This window comes from Molossus molossus, unplaced genomic scaffold (assembly GCF_014108415.1).
Source record: "Molossus molossus isolate mMolMol1 unplaced genomic scaffold, mMolMol1.p scaffold_m16_p_1, whole genome shotgun sequence".
In the NCBI taxonomy this organism is placed as follows: Eukaryota; Metazoa; Chordata; class Mammalia; order Chiroptera; family Molossidae; genus Molossus; species Molossus molossus.
In genome coordinates this window covers 164,855,908-164,872,951 of record NW_023425344.1, presented here as the reverse complement: position 1 = coordinate 164,872,951, position 17,044 = coordinate 164,855,908, and the positions used below count along the sequence as shown (strand labels likewise).

The 17,044-nt window shown below is 39.6% G+C and overlaps 2 protein-coding genes across 2 annotated transcripts in view; both read right to left on the bottom strand.

The window, feature by feature from the left end:
• The window catches only part of NUBPL (nucleotide binding protein like), a 241,207-nt gene that overhangs the window by 143,204 nt on the left and 80,959 nt on the right, over positions 1 to 17,044 (bottom strand). Inside the window, exons 5-6 of the mRNA XM_036276141.1 lie at positions 6,638 to 6,677; positions 6,457 to 6,547 (exon numbers count right to left, since the gene is read on the bottom strand). Of these exons, the coding sequence (XP_036132034.1) occupies positions 6,457 to 6,547; positions 6,638 to 6,677 (131 nt within the window). The remainder of the gene's footprint in view (positions 1 to 6,456; positions 6,548 to 6,637; positions 6,678 to 17,044) is intronic.
• Positions 2,662 to 5,054, bottom strand: LOC118639718 (ubiquitin carboxyl-terminal hydrolase BAP1-like). The gene is given in 4 exon segments (XM_036276140.1): positions 2,662 to 2,939; positions 2,942 to 3,669; positions 3,671 to 4,387; positions 4,389 to 5,054. Coding segments are annotated over 4 exon segments (2,181 nt in total). The 5' UTR covers positions 5,024 to 5,054; the 3' UTR covers positions 2,662 to 2,838.

Sequence of the window (17,044 nt, the reverse complement as noted above, 5' to 3'; positions counted from 1 at the left end):
GATGTTAAACTTACCAAATGCTTGTCTGCTTTCTAAAGCAAAACAAAACACCCCTTAATTAGTAGCTCAGATGATCAGCATGGTCACAGTGTAATCTGAAAATATCAGCTTTTCAGTTCCCATTAAAATGCATAGATGATAGAAGTGACCTTACAAGACTGTAAGCTATATATGCAGTCTAATATCTTAATATCCTAGAGGATGTTTTAGGCATCCTCTAAGTATACCAACAAAATAAGTTATGGATCCATTTCTCACCCCATCTTTTCATCCTGATATCTTGTAGTATGTTTGCTGAATATGTATCTTTAGTATCAGAATAATTTGTGACTTTTACACAATTTATGTTCAGACAGCCAAGTCTCTAAATCTCCAGTAGATCCTCTTCCAGACCATCAAAATCCCTAAATATTTTTTAAAATATGTTTTTTATTTATCTCTTAGAGAGGGGGGAGGAAGAGACATCAATCAGCTACCTCTGCACACCCCCTACTGGGGACTGAGCCTGTAACCCAGGCATGTGCCCTGGCTGGGAATCAGGCCAGGACTGGCAAATTCCCTAAATATTTTTAAGCTGAGCATTTGATACAGGTTGAGGAGAAGAATGAATAAAATCAGATGACTGAAGTGTTGAGACCATGGCTGAATTGGGAAAACAAAATTATATAATGCTGGCAATTAACACAATTATTCTATATTCTCTAACAGTATTCAGCAGTAGATAAAAGTGGCTGGGTTATGGCAGTTCACTGACTGAAAATGTGGAATTGAGATCCTGCCCCTCCTCTCTTACCCAACACTCCACAAAAACAGTAATAGTAATATACTCTCGTTCCTTCAAATGTTTGATCCTTTCACCTCTTTTCTCAACACATTTTCTTCATCTATATAAGCAGGTACTAAATATAAATTTGAACTTCAGTCACAACCTTTTTGCAGCCTAATTAATTTGTACTATCAGAGTTGTGTGTGTTTTTTTTAATAAAAGAAAGTTAATTTAGAAAGTTACAGCGGCGAAAGAAAGGCCCTTGAAGCTTTAGAGAGAGAAAGGTAAAGGTAACATGACTGGTGGGGAAACAAGATGGGGAGAGAAAAGGCACAGGTCCCTGGAGGAAGGGCTGGCTGTACTATCAGGCTTAATCTCACTAATTCTGTGGGAAACTCCTTTGCCCCTCTCCTGAGGGCATGCTTTCTCTCTTCCACCTTCAAGGGCTCACTTGCCAAGATGTTTTGGTCTCCTGTAGGAATTTGAGATTTAAAAGGGTCCCTGAGATTTTAAAAAGGACACAGAGAGGTAGAAAGGAGAGAATTTGCGTACATCTTGCTGGGGAGAGACTATGGGAATATGAGGACCCTGTATTCCTGAGCTGGAAGCTTGGCCTGAATCTCTGGATCTCTCTCTCTCTCTCTCGCTCTTATTTTTAATCCTCACCCAAGGATGTCTTTTTCGTTGATTTTTTTTTTTCATTTTTAAGAGAGAGAGGAGAAAAATACATCAATGTGAAGAAATAACATCAATCCATTGACCCCGTACACACTCCTACCAGAGATCATAACCCAACCAGGGAATCAAACCTGCAACCTTTTGGTGAAAAGAAAGATGCTCCAACAAACTGAACCACTCAGCCAGGGCTTTTTTTTTTTTAGGAGAGTTTTATTCACTCATTGATCCAATATTTACAGGGGGTCAAGGGGTCAGGCTGTGCTCAGTGCAGAAGTTAACTGCCATGCCTACTGGCCGTCCCCCACTCCCTCTCCTCTCCTAGATCACTATGTACAGATAACAGGCCTCCTTGGATCTTCTTCAAAGCCATCGGGTAGAGACTATGGGGCTATATTTGGGGGGGCCAAGCTCCAGAGGCAGTGCTGGGCCCATTACCCCTGGTATCAGGCCCTCTGGGAACATGGGGGCTCCAAGTGGTTGTCTTGGTCCTGCAGTGCCCATCCTGAGTACCCTGCAGAGGCTGAGGAAGCGAGTGGCAGGAGAGTGTGGTGCCAGTCTCCTGCAAGCAGCCCTATCTCTGCTACCCCTACGAGGAGGGGAACATGGTAATACTGAGGGGCTGGGCAGGGGCTCCCCTAAGCCCCAAGCTCCAGGGACAGAGCCCAGGAACCCAAGGCAGGCCCACTGCCAGGGCCACAACACTGACGGCAAAGAGCCCCAGAGCCTTGCCATGGACAGGAGACTTGACGTGCCCGACTGGAGCCAGGGAGTTTACAAGCCCCCGAGCAGCTCAAACACTCCTCTCTGCTCAAGCCATGAGCCCCTGCTGGGATACCCCACTCCCAATCCAGCCCAAAAGCCAGGTCCGAGTTTGGTGCTCTCCCAGGAGGAATGAAGAGCCAACCTGGCTTCCTCACAAGAGACAATTGGCAGCTGGGGCTAGAGCAGCAGGCTCATGCCCACTCAAGCCCCACCAGGATGAGAGCTATTAGGAGAGAATGCAGTCATAAAGCTGGCTATGTCAACACAGTGGTGGTAAGATGGGCCAGAACCCAGAAAAACAGATGTCTCTGTAGGTAAAATATATATTCTGCTGCCCAGGCAGAAAGGCCAAGTCCTACAGCTCCACAGCCGGCTGTGGAGGAAGCCGCAGCACCTCGCTGTGCCCAAGCTCCCAAACTCCAGCTGCTGCTTCCTGAGCACTATGGGCTTGACCTGCCCTACCAGGCCCAGGGGTGCAATGCAGGGAATCCTGGCCTGGCTTGCATTTCCAGGGTCTGGGCTATCTGGCTGGAAATATTCAGTAATACTGGGAAGGGGACTGTGGGGCAGGGAAGGGGCCCTGGTGAGGGCCACAAGGCAAGAGCAGGCTGCAGAGATGGGGCCAGCAGTCCTCATTGGCGCTTGGCTTTGTAGGAACGTGAGCGTTTCCGCCGATCAGGCTTCCGCTGTTTGTGGAGCCGGCCAATGCTGACCCCTTGACGCCACCGCACGAGATGTTCTGCTCCACCAGGTTGGCCAGCATGCCTTCCTGAGCTAGCATGGAGATGAATGTGCAGATGAACTCGTCATAGTTGTGGGTCCTTATCTGGTCGTCAATCTTGAACTTCTTTCTCTTCTCCACTTCTTCCTTGAGGCAGGCCTCATAGTTGGCAATCTCGGCCTCTACACACTTCAACAGTGCCAGCAGCTCCTTGGGTGAGTACTTCTCTCCATTCAAGGGCTCACCAGGCCTGGCCAGCCCAGACTTCTCTCTGCCATCTACAGCTTCCACCACCTCCTTCTCCTCTGGGCTGCTGGACCCCTGGCTGCCCTGGGTTGGTCTGATGGAGGGCGAGGAACCCTTCCCACCCTCTGTCAGTGTCAGGGGACTCAGCACACCATCCTCAGCCAAGTGCAGCAAACCTGTGCTGATTATAGGACCCAGGTCACGTACAGCACGATTGTAGCGTATACAGTCAACACGCAGCAGACTATCATCCTCTCCAAAAAGCACCTTGGAGATGTGGGAGGTGACAGGGCTGGAGGACCGTGTGGGGTTGGCCAAGCAGATGGGCGAGCACAGCGGTAAGTTGAAAGCACTGCCGATCTCGGACGCTGTGTCTGTGCTCTCGTTGCTGGGGATGGGTGAGGGCTGCGAGTGCGTGGGCACCGCCACAGCTGGACTCCCAGCACCGCTGCTGGTCTTGATGGACAGGGGAATCGAGATGTCTTTCTGGGACTCTGAGCTTCTCGGCCAAAACGTTGATTGTGTTGGGCTGCAGCACCGACAACTGCCCATCCCCGGAGCCACTCAATGACCCTGACTTCCCTGGCCCCTTTCACTTGTACCTGATGGCGGAGTTGGTGCTCTGCACATCATCCTCCTCATCATCCTCACAGTCATCCTCGTCGTCTGAGTACTGCTGGGGTGGGCGGACTGAAACTCGGCTGCGGCCCACACCTGCTGCCAGGTCTTCCTCCTCCTGCATGGGGGACTTGGCATAGTTGTGATTGTCCAGAAAAGCTGGCAGCCGCTGGACAATGGGAGTGGGGTTGCAGGGAACACCACTGAGGTTGCTCCCTGAAGGTTTCACCACCAGCTTGGGTTTGCTGGGAGGACTGTGGGTCAAGGGTTGTGGGCACGAACCAGCCACCTCCTCCACACCGTCTGTGTGAATGCTGTCAGAGGTCACTGGGGCCCTGCTTGCCTCCAGGGCCACAGGGGACTTGCCACTGGCTGGTTTAGACTCCTCAGGCAGCTGTGACTCTTGAGACTTGTGGGTCTGAATCAGCTCTGGTTGTGTTACCCTGATCAACTGCTGCAGGGCCTCCAGTACTGTCTGACGGTTCACCTTCAGCAGATGCAGCCTAGCCTCATACTTGATCCTGCAGTCAGGCACCACTGCCATCAGGTTGAAGCGGATGTCATGGTAGGGCTCCCCTGCAGTGGCGAGGCCAATACTCCATGATGACCCCCCGAGCTTTGTCTGTCCACTCTTCATCCTCCCCCCAGGGCCCATGGTCAATGGGGTAGACCTTGAGCCCATCCAGCTCAAAAAGCCGGCCTGTGATAGGCACATAACTGACAAAGTGGAATGCCTCCATGGTCCGCACTGCGCTAAGGCCGTTCTGCTTCTCTGGGAGGTGGCGTGGCTCAGGCCTGGCATGGCTATTATGGGCCTTGGCCAACTCCGGGGCATTGCCAATCGCATATCCTTTGCTCTCAGGGCTGAAGCCTTTGGTGAAGTCCTTCATTCGACTCAGAGTGGGCCCCAGGTCCACATTGCTGCAGTTCAAGAGCACGCTTAGCAGGGCATGAGTGGCGCAAGAATTGGGGATGAGCTGGTGGGCAAAGAACATATTATTCACAATATCGTCATCAATCACAGATGTATCATCCACCAAGGTAGAGACCTTGCGACGGGACCGGTGCTCTTCGATCCATTTGAACAGGAAAATGAATCCATACACGGGGCCCTGGCACTTGCTCTGCAGGTCATAGATCTCCTCCACTTGCACCCCTTTGACACCAAAATCTTCCTCCAGGAGGGTGAAGAGGCCAGGGTCGCTCTCCAGCTCCAGCCAGCCCTTATTCATCTTCCCGCAGGGCGGCCCCTCAGCGCCATGTCCAGGCCCTCCCTACCCACAGCCGCGAGCCCCTGACGCCCCCGGGGCCCCTAGCCCCACAGACCGACAACGGGCTCCATCGCGTCACCCGCCTTTTTTTTAAATTGGATCTCTGTATCCCTTAAAATTTACTTGAATGTAAGTCCTTGGTCACTGTGGAAAGCTGAAGTATTTCTACCTTCTGTGACCATCTATAAAGGCTTGGGAGGAATTCTGAATCATTTCCTGTTGAGAATAGTAACACTAACATAAGAGGTGGAAAATTCATATTTAAAATATTCTCACAGCAAAATCAGAATTTTCCTTTTGGTGTTAACAAATGTCTATTGACTCTAACTTTTTACTATAAACTAAATAAAGATTGCCTTATAATTTCCTAAAAAATATAAAAGAGAGGCTGTTAACCCACACAAATCAAGGTCAAGGTCAACAAGGAACTGGCAGAGAAAGGGTGTAGTTGAGAATAAAACTGAAATAACCTACTCTGGGAACTGAGTATAAAAGAGGAGGCGATGCAGCCAAGAGACTTAAATGCACTAGGAAAATAGGATGATTCTGAGTCCAGAGGTAAAAGAGCACATTTATCAGAACTCAAGCAGAAGAAGAAAGACAAGATGTTACAATGAAAAAAATAGAGTTTCAGAGTTCAAAACATATTTCATCTACTTACGTTCACAACTGGAAATATATATATATATATATATATGATTAGAATTGTCAACCTATAGCATGGTTACTGATTCAAAGTAAAATTTGAATAAGAGGCAATTGCTGTAAATTGGTGGAGAAAATCCAAATTACTTATTATATTTCCCTAGAATATAATTAACAAAAAATTCACAGCTACTAAGAAAAAAATAAAATTTATTCCTATAAATAACACATAGACCATGTTGTATTTTTAGATTAGCTAATCAACTGTTCTCTTCCTTAAGTATAAATTAAAGTTGATTGGCCACATATTATATACACAAATATATAGCTATATGTACTCAGAGTAAAACAAAATTTTATTTTGTCCTGAAGCATTATATATAATTTTTTTCTACATCTGAGTAATTTCTTCACTGCCCTTATAACTCATATTGACTATAATGAGATCTAAAGAAGGCAGATTACTTATAAAATAGATTTCCCTATCTGACTGCAGACTCAACAGAGCAATAGAACAATATAAAATAAGACATTGGATTTTTAGTACTCATAAATAATGGGAAATATTAAATCATGTAACAGTGAAATTTGGTCTTGGCACTACATAACTCATTATACATTCAGTTTATCAACTGGATTCTTTTGCAAACATCTGAAACCTAAATGCAAATTTTAACAGATCTCCAATCAGCAACTGCATTACCTACAGTGTGCCAATAATAAAATGATACTTAATGCAATTTTCTTACCTGTCTCAACAGTTTCTCAATGGCTGACATTACCATAAGGCCTCTCCAAACAACTGGTGCAGTCTCTTCAACCAGGAAGCCCATAGACATACTACAACAGTAAACCAAAATACAACTAATTTACATAAATTAATCAATAGTATTCTGAAAGGCAATATAAAGTTTTAAAAAATATGCTCACCAAGCAACACCATAATTCAAAAGAGGCCTCATTAGGTTGCCTGAAATTAAAAAAAAAAATTCTCTCTTTTAGAAGTCATTATACATAAACATACTGACTTGTTTTCTCACCAATAAATGTCAAATTAAAAATAGAGACTATTCACACTGCTGCTCTTTTAACCTCCAACTAATTCATCACAATCTATAACCATTTAAACATTTACCAAGCTTAAAACTAATACTCCCAATAGACACAAATCTAAAAATATGTGAGATATTATTTTAAGAACAATTCAGCTACCATTTTCAAATGTTTTTAAAAATAGTCTCAATAAGTAATGTCCACCAATTTTGTTCATATATATAGATATATAAATTACATACACATGATTATCTAGGATCTATATACATGAACATTTGCACACATACATGCACACACAAATGCATATAATAAATTTTCCCTATTTATTTTTTTCTTTACTTGAAGAATCTGAAAAGTATACAAACCCAAAACTGTAGAAAAACTCTATTTTGTACCTCAACGTAATAAAATCCATAAATGAAAAACCCACAGTAAGTATCACAATCAATGGTAAAAGACAACGTTTTTCCTCTAAGATCAAGGAAAAGACAAAGATGCCCCCCTTCTGCCACTTTTATTCAACATAATACTGAAAGTTATAGTCAGAGAAATTAAGCAAGAAAAATAAATAGATGGGATCCAAACTGAAAAGGAAGAAGTCAAATTTTCTGTTTGCAGATGATATAATCTTATATATAGAAAACCCTGAAAGTTCCACCAAAAAAAAAAACTATTAAAGCTAATAAGTGAATTCAGCAAAGTAACAGGATACAAAGTCAACACACAAAAATCAGTTGCATTTTTATATACTAATAATGAACAATCTGAAATGAAAATTATGGAAACAACTCCATTTATAACAGCATCAAAAAAATCAAATACTAAAGAATTAACATGACCAAAGAAGTAAAAATTCTTTGAAATGTACAATGAAAACTATAAAACATTGTTGAAAAAATTAAAGACATAACAAAAGGAAACATATATATCATGTCCATCGACTGGAATACTTAATATTGTTAAGATGTCAATGCTTGGCCAAGAGACATATGAAGAAATGCTCCACATCACTAATCATCAGAGTGATGCAAATTAAAACAACAATGAGGTATCACTTCACACCTGTCAGGATGGCCACCATCAACAAATCATCAAACAAGTGTCGGCGAGGGTGTGGAGAAAAGGAGACTCTAGTACACTGCTGGTGGGAACGCAGACTGGTGCAGCCACTATGGAAAACAATATGGTGTTACCTCAAAAAATTAAAAATTGAACTTCCATTTGACCCAGTGATCCTGCTTCTAGGAATATACCCTAAGAAGCCTGAAACACCAATCAGGAAGAATATATGTACCCCTATGTTCATAGCAGCACTATTTACAATAGCTAAGATCTGGAAACAGCCCAAATGTCCATCAGGAGACAAATAGATAAAAAAGCTGTGGTACATATACACAATGGAGTACTATGCAGCGGTAAGAAAGAAAGATCTCTTATCCTTTGAGACCACATGGAGGGACCTGGAAAGTATTATCCTAAGTGAAAGAAGCCAAGCAGAAAAAGACAAATACCACATGATCTCACTTATATATGGAATATAATGAATAGAACAGTCTGAGGAATAGGGTAGACCCAGAAACACATAAGTAGAGTACAGACTGACAACCCTCAGAAGAGGGGGTGGTGGGGAGTGAGAAGACATAAACCACAGAACTTATATGCATGTACGCATAACCAATGGACATGGACAACAAAGCCGGGGACCGGGCGGGGTATGGGGAGGAGGGTGTCAATGGGGTAAAAAAAGGGGAAATATCTGTAACAAAAATAAAATTAAAAAAAAAAAAAGATGTCAATGCTACTCAAAGTAATCTACATATTCAATTCAATCTCTATAAAAATCCCAATGACATTTTTTACAGGAAAAAAAAAAGCGATTCAAACTGGTAAATCAATTTTGGAAAAAGAAGAACAAAGCTGGAAGACTCAAACTTACTGAGTTTAAAACTTACTACAAAGCTACAGTAATCAAAACGGTGTGGTACTAGCATAAAGGCAGACATATAGAACAATGGAATAGAATAGAAACCTCAGAAATAAACCCAGCATACAGGGTGAGGCAAAAGTAGTTGTAAGTACTTGAAACACAAAGTTTACTCTTGCATTATTACTTATTAATTATTGTATTATTTTCCATACAAACAACTGTAAATCTACTTTGTCCTACCTTGTATATAATCAAAGAATTATTGACTTGGGGGAGTGTAGGGGGCAAGATAATTCAATATGGAAAGGAGGTCTTTTCAAATGGTTCTGAGAAAACTTGATCCACATGCAAAAAAATGAAGTACTATACACACACAAAAAATGAATTCAAAATGGATCAAAGACCTAAGTATAAGAGCTAAAATTATACAACTCTTAGAAGAAAACATAGGGCAAAAGCTTCATTCATTGTGTTTGGCAATGATTTCTTGGCTATGACACCAAAGGCTCAGGCAGCAAAAGAAACAACAGACAAACTGGACTTTATGAAAAATTTTAAATGTTGTATATTGAAAGACAATATCACTAGAGTGAAAAGGCAAGCCACAGAGTAGGAGAAAATATTTTCTAATCATATATCTTGTAAGAATAAATAGAGAACTCCTAAAACAACAAACAAACACACAAATTCAAAAATGGGCAAAGGAAGTGAATAGACGTTTCTCCACAGATATACAAATGACCAAAAAGCACATGAAAAAAATGTTTAACATCACTGATCATTAGGGGAAATGTGAATCAACATTACAAGATACTACCTCACACCTATTAGGATGGCTACCATCAAAACAACAACAACAGAAAATAACTGGTGAGGTGAGAAAAAGGAGAAATTGGAACCCTTGTCAATTGTGGCTCCACTTTTATGAAGTACTCAAAGGTAGTCAAAATCATACAAAGGGAAAGTAGAATGAGGAGTTGCCAAGGACAGGGAGAGGTGGCAATGGGGAAATATTGTTTAATGGGTACGAAGTTTCAGTTTCACAAGATAAAAAGAACTGTGTAGATCAATAGTGGTGATAGTTGCAAAACATTCTGAATGTATTTAATACCACTGAACTGTATACTTAAAACTGTTTAAGACAATACATTTTATGATATGAGTATTTCATGACAATAAAACAAAATGTGAAACACAAGACTAAACCAATGGAACAGAATCAAGAGCTCAGAAATAAAACCAAACATATGCCGTCAACTTATATTTGACAAGGGAGCCAAGAAATACTCAGTGGAGAAAGGATAGTCTCTTCAATAAATGCTGCTGGGATAATTGGATATTCACATTTAAAAGAATGAAATTGGACCCATATCTTACACCACTCACACAAATTAACTCAAAATGGATTAAAGACTAAAATGTAAAACCCAAAACCATGAAAACGACATAGGAATAAAGCTCGTTGACATGGGTCTTGGTAATGATTTTTTGGATATGACAGTTAAAGCATACACAACAAAATAAAAAATAAACACGTGGGACTACATCAAATTAAAAAGCTTATACACAGAGGACTTCCAGTCAAGATGGCGGCGTAGGTAAACGCGGTATCCCGTCCTCCCACCACCACATCAAAGTTACAACTAAACTACAGAAAAACCATCATTCAAAACTGCCTGAAATCAAGCTGAATGGAATCTTACAACTATGAAATTAAAGCAGCAGCCACATCCAGACTGGTAGGAGGGGCGGAGGCTGCGGGCTGGTCCCACACCCATGTGTGGCGGATAAAAATCAGGAGGACACCTGGGCTGGGAAGGTCCTCCCTGAGGGCTGAGGGGTCCCCGTCCCACTCCAGGCGCCCCGCTCAGGGTTCCAGTGCCAGGAAGAGAAGTTCCCAAAACTTCGGGCTGGAAAAACCAGGGGGAACTGAGGCTCAGGGAAGCTGACGCGGCTGGAGCCCCAGGCAGCTCCTTAAAGGGCCCGCGCACGGACTGAACAGACGTACTCCCTCTAAGCTTAGAGGGGAGGCAGCTCGAGGTCCACCAGAGACACGCAGAAAAGAACTGAGCTGTTTGGCATTGGAGCGAGGGCTGGAAGGAGGCTTTCTCTGGGACAGACTAGCTGTCAGAGGCCTTTGTTCCCTTGGTGAGCCCTTCCCTGGGGTGGCAGACAGCCTCCATATCTGGGACTCCAGCAACCTGGCTCTCACTGGTAGCCCCGCCCTGGTGATTCCCTGAGGCCCCGCCCCACCCAACTTTCAGGCCCACCCAAGCTGTTGCCCGTTGCTTAACCATAGGATTGGCCTGTCTTGGATCCTGCTTCAGGTTTTCCTAAATTCTTTCAAACAAGCAGCATCTGGTCTCAGATAGCCCCATATCACTCGTTAAGTAACACAAAGAAACAAACACAGGGAGGCAGCCAAAATGAGAGAATAAAAGAACAGAAGAAAAGAACTAAGCGAAATGGAGATAAGCAACCTAACAGATGCTGAGTTCAAAATACTGCTTAAAAGGATGCTCAATGAACTTAGTGAGGGCCTCAAGAGCATAAAAAAGGACCAGTCAGAAATGATGGATGCATAGTCAGAAATGAAGGAGGCGTTAACTGAAATAAGGAATAATTTACACAGATTCAATAGTACAGTACGTAAATCCAAGGAGCAAACCATCGAATTGGAATATAAGGAAGCAAAAAATGCCCAATCAGAACAGCAAAAAAAAAAAAGTATCCAAAAAAATGAGGATGGTGTAAGGAGCCTCTGGAACAACTTCAAGCGTGCCAACATTCGCATCTTGGGGGTGCCAGAAGGAGAAGAGAGAGAACAAGAAATTGAAAACCTGTTTGAAACAATAATGGCAGAAAACTTCCCTAACTTGGTGAAGGAAACAGACATACAAGTCCAGGAAGCACAGAGAGTCCCAAACAAGATGAACCCCAACAGGCCCACACCAAGACACATCATCATCAAAATGCAAAAGGTTCAAGACAAAGAGAGAATCTTAAAAGCAGCAAGAGAAAAGCAGTTAGTTACCTACAAGGGAGTTCCCATAAGACGGTCAGCTGATTTCTCAAAAGAAACTTTGCAGGCCAGAAGGGAGTGGCAAGAAATATTCAGAGTGATGAAAAGCAAAAACCTACTACAACCAAGATTACTCTATCCTGCAGAGCTGTCATTTAGAATCGATGGCCATATAAAGAGTTTCCCAGACAAGAAAAAGCTAAAGAGTTCATCACCACCGAACCGTTATTATATGAAATGATGAAGGGTCTTTTTGAAGACAAAGATAAAACGTATGAACAAACAAAATGGCAATGAATACATATCTATCGACAATGGAATCTACAAACAAAATGAACAGGCAGAACAGAAACATTCTCATAGATACAGAGTACATTTTGTTGGTTGCCAGATGGGAGGGGGGCTGAGGGAATGGGTGAAAAAGGTGAAGGGATTAAGAAGTACAAATTCATTGCCAGACTGACAAACCTCAAAGAGAAAGGGGTTGTGGGGTGGGAAGAAATAAACCAAAGAACTTACATGCATAACCAATGGATACAGACAATAGTGTGGGAAAAGGCGGGAGGAGGGCAGGAGTGGAGAGGAAAGGGGTCAATGGGGGAAAAATGAAGAACATCTGTAATACATTCAACAATAAAGATTTTTTAAAAAAATAGAAAAAAGAAAAGAAAAGATGCTCAACCTCGCTAGTCATAAGGGAAATGCAAATTAAAATCACAATGAGATATCACCTCACATTTGTTTGAATGACCATTATCAAAAAGACAAGAGATACAAATGACAGCATGGATATGAACAAAAAGGAACCCCTGTGCACTGTTGGTGAGATTGTACTCTGATACAGCCAATATGAAAAACACTATGAAGGATCCTCAAAAAACTAAAAATGGAACTACCATGCAATCCAGCAATTCCACTTCTGGAAATATATTCAAAGAAAACAAAAACACTAACTTGAAAAGATATCTGCATCCTCACATTCATAGCAGCATTATTTACAATAGTCAAGACATAGAAACAACCTAAATGTCCAATGATCGATGAATGGATAAAGAGGTGGTAAGATATATATAAATAACATTATTTTTTAGCCATAAAAAATTGAGGAAATCCTATCACTTGCAACAACATGGATGGACCATGAAGGCATTAGGGTAAGTGAAATAAGTCAAACAAAGACAAATCCTGTATATGTGAAATCTATTTAAAAAAAAAAAAAAAAATAGCTCATGGAAAGAGATCACACTTGTGGTTACCAGAAGGGGAGAGGAGAGGGGAAATAGGAGGAAGGTGGTCAAAAGGTACAAATTTCCAGTTATAAGATAAATAAGTACTAGGTATGTAATGTATAATATGATGATTATAACACTGCTGCATGATATATAGGAAAGTTGTTAGGAGAGTATATGTCCTAAGAGTTCTCACCACAAGGAGAATTTTTTTCTTTTTTCATTTCTTTTATCTTTTCTTTTTTATTCTAGCTATATGACAAGATAAATGTTAGCTGAACCTATTGTGGAAATTATTTCACAATGTATATATCACACCATCATGCTCTACACTTTAAACTTATACAGTGATGTATGTCAATTATTTCTCAATAAAACTGGGGGGAGGGGGCGTAAAAAGTCTACTTTATGAAACAAGAAATTACATCAATCTCAAAATTAATCTACTGTTTATGCTCAAGTACAAAAACTATATACTATATAGTCAACAAATGGTTACTATAAAATATAGTTTCTTTGATTCATTGATCTGTGCAGCCACATCCCGATACATTCTTGCTACCACATCCTACTTCACCATAACAAATTATAGTAGAAGCCCTCTTACCTTATGGAATCTGGATTAGTAATGACCTAAAAGTTTAGTAGAAAATCAGAAAAAAACTAGCATGATTATGTATTCAGATTTCATCATTAGTTCTTCAGGTTCTTTCTTTAAAGAAACTGAAATTGAAAATTGTAGATAAAACATATACACATGCTTTAAATAAGAAATCCATTGCTGAACTCTATTCGCTGGATCCCTTTTCAAACAAAAAGTCATTAAAAGATTCGTTAATAAGCATACATTTTAATGTTTTAAGTTAAAGTAAATTGTTTAATAGGATGGATAGATAGATAGATAGATAGATAGATAGATAGATAGATAGATAGTTTTTATGGTTACCCTCTTTAATTTCTGACTAAACTAATAACCTCAGGCTCCCTCATACCTAACTTGATCGCAATACTTTTTTCACATAACCATCAATTCTTTCCAAACCATTTAACTTAAATTTTAGAGTAATAATTTTTCTCCATTGTACTCTGCATTAATTTCTATTCTCTATTTTCTTCCATTACATATGCATACAGATTAAGGAGTCAAGTTGTACTATAAAATTGTTGATAAAATTAAATAATCTCCCAACCCTCTCCCATTTCTTAATTCTTACAGTCAACAACTCTCAATTGGTTTTTTTTAACTTCTTATTTTGAATTAATTTTTAGGCTTACAGAAACTTGCAAAAATTGCACAGTCCTTATATGCACTTCACCTAGCTTTCCCTAATGTTACCATCTTACATGGCCATAGTACAATTATCACGACAAGGGAATTAACACTGATACAATACGATTAAGTAATCCCTGAACCTTATTCAAAGTTTGACAGTTTTTAGTCATCTCATAAAATACAGGCACAGCAGGCACAGGCACACTTTTTATGAACTCTTCCTCTCAATGTAATAAATTACAATTTTAATTTGATAAACAGGCAAATTAATGGCTGAGCAATACAGAATACAATACAATATGATTCTTTTTTTCTTTGTCTCCCTGAACTGGTGTTAGGAAGATCTTTGTTGGGCATGTGTGTGTGTTGCCTTCAGGGTGTATGTATTTATTAGCAATGTGTTCCTAACCTATCTTCTAGCTAATCAAATGCACTAAGTTCATCTTGAACACACTTCTGCTGAACCTTTTATAAGTGTTTTTTGATTAACAAAAGTTCTTACTTTTTATGTAATCAAATTAATCAATTTTCTCCTTTTAGGTTTATTACTTTGGGGTCTTGTTTAAGCCTTCTCTAATATATCGTCATTGAAATATTCTCTTATATTGTCTTTTAAACCCTTGATACTTTTGTACTTCACATTTAAGTTCTTAATGCATCTGGAATTCATTTGTGTGTGTGGTGTGTGGATCCATTTTCTTTTTATTTCCATTGTGGATAATAAATTGTTCCCCCATCAATAATCTGCAGTACCAGCTCCCTCATAAATCAAATTTCCATATATGTGTAATTTTGTCTCTGGGCTCTCTATTAAGTTCCACTAGTATATTTATCTATCCTTGAGCCAATACAAAACAGGGTATATAGATAGTTCTGTAGCTTAAGTCCTTTTATCTGACAGAGCAAGTGTCTCTCTTCAGAAGTATCATGGCCCTTTGCTCATCTTTATACATTATAAATTCAACTTGGTCACTTTCCACAAACAAAACTTTGATTGAATTTGCAAGATTATTAAAATAATTGACATCTTTATAAAATTCAGTCTTTCCTATCTATGAACATCATTTGTTTCTCCATTTACTGATATCTTTTAAATCTTTCAATAAAGCTTTAGACTTTTTTCCATATAAGATTTGTATATTTTTTGTTAGAATTGTTCCAAAGTTCCTTGTATTTTTTAAGGAATTTGTGTCTTTTTCAAAATTGCATTTTCTAGCTTTGGCAGGTGTTGCCCCGTGCACCAAAGGGTTACGGGTTTGATCCCTAGTCAGGGCACATACCTAGGTTGTGGGTTCGATATCCAGTCAGGGCATGTGCAGGAGGCCACTGATCCATGATGTTTTTCTGTCACATCAATGTTTCTCTCTCTCTTCTTCTCCCTCTCTCTCTCTCTCCCCCTCTCCCTTCCTCTCTCTCTCTCTCTGGAATCAATAAAAAAAAATATATCCTCAGATGAAGATTTTAAAAACTGCATTTTGTACCTCTTTATTGCTGGTATATTGAAATTTCATTTTCTCATATATTAACTTACATCTAGCCATCTTGCTAAATTCCTTGATTCATTTTAACAATTTGTCAATTTTTTTTTAATTTTCTATGTAAATAATATTTTCTGTAAACAATGACAGTTTGCTTCTTTTATTCAACTCCTTATTCATGAGTGTTAGTATGTAACTGAATTTGTTTTGCAGGCTAGGAGTGCCTGCATAATGTTAAATAAAAGTTGTGATATCAGGCCTCCTTGCCTTATTCCTAACTTTAATAGCAAGGTTTTTAACAGTTCACCACTGAGTATGATTCTTGTTATATATTTTATACAGACACGTTATATCAGGTTAAATAAAATTCCCTTCAGTCCTAGTTTAGGAAGAGTTTTGATCATAAATGGTTGCTGAGTTTTAAAGAACGTTTTTTCATCATCTTTCTGAATTGTCATATACTTTTTCTCCTTTAATCTGCTAAAATGATGAGTTTTACATTAACAACAACTTTTTTTTTAATGTTGAACCGACTTGCCTCTCTGGATTAACCCCAATTTAATCACAACACAGTTGTTTTATACAATGCTGGACTTGGTTTCCTAATATTTGTTTAAGATTTTTTACATATATTAACTAGGGAGACTGACCTATAATTTTCCCTTTTCATTCTATCCTTCTAAAGTTTTACTAGTCTTGTAAACTAAGTTGGGAAGTATTATGCATTTTCCAATTCCATGAATGAATTTTTATAAGATTGTAATTATTTGTTTCTTGAGTGTTGGCTTGCTATTTTTGTGGTAAGGTTTTTAACTACTGATTCTATTTCTTTAACAGGTATGGAATAATCTAGATTTTTTATCTCTTTCAAAATCTGTCTTGGTGATATATATTTTTTTCCAGGAATTGCCTTAATAAACAATTTTTCCAATGTATTGCCATACAGTTATCCATATATTTTCTTATACTTAAAAGTCAAGGTTGCACCTGTCAAGTCCCCTTTTTATTTCCAAAACATTTACAGATCTTCTCTCCTTTATTTTTTTTTTTTTAACTCTACCTTGACAGTCATTTGTCTAACTTGCTAGTCTTTCAAAAACCAATTTTGTGTTTTGTTGGTCCTCTCTACTGTATCTTTATTTTCAAATTCATTCATTTCTCCTCTTAACCAAATCCTTCCTTCTAACTTCTCTAGATCTATTGCACTGTTCTAATTTAAGTTAAATAACTCATTTATTTTCAGCCTTCTTTCTTTTTTAAATATAATTTTTAAGACTATTTCTATAATTCTAAATATTATTTTTGCTTTATCCCACATTTTCATTTCCATCATTATTTTTTCTTTCAACCATGGG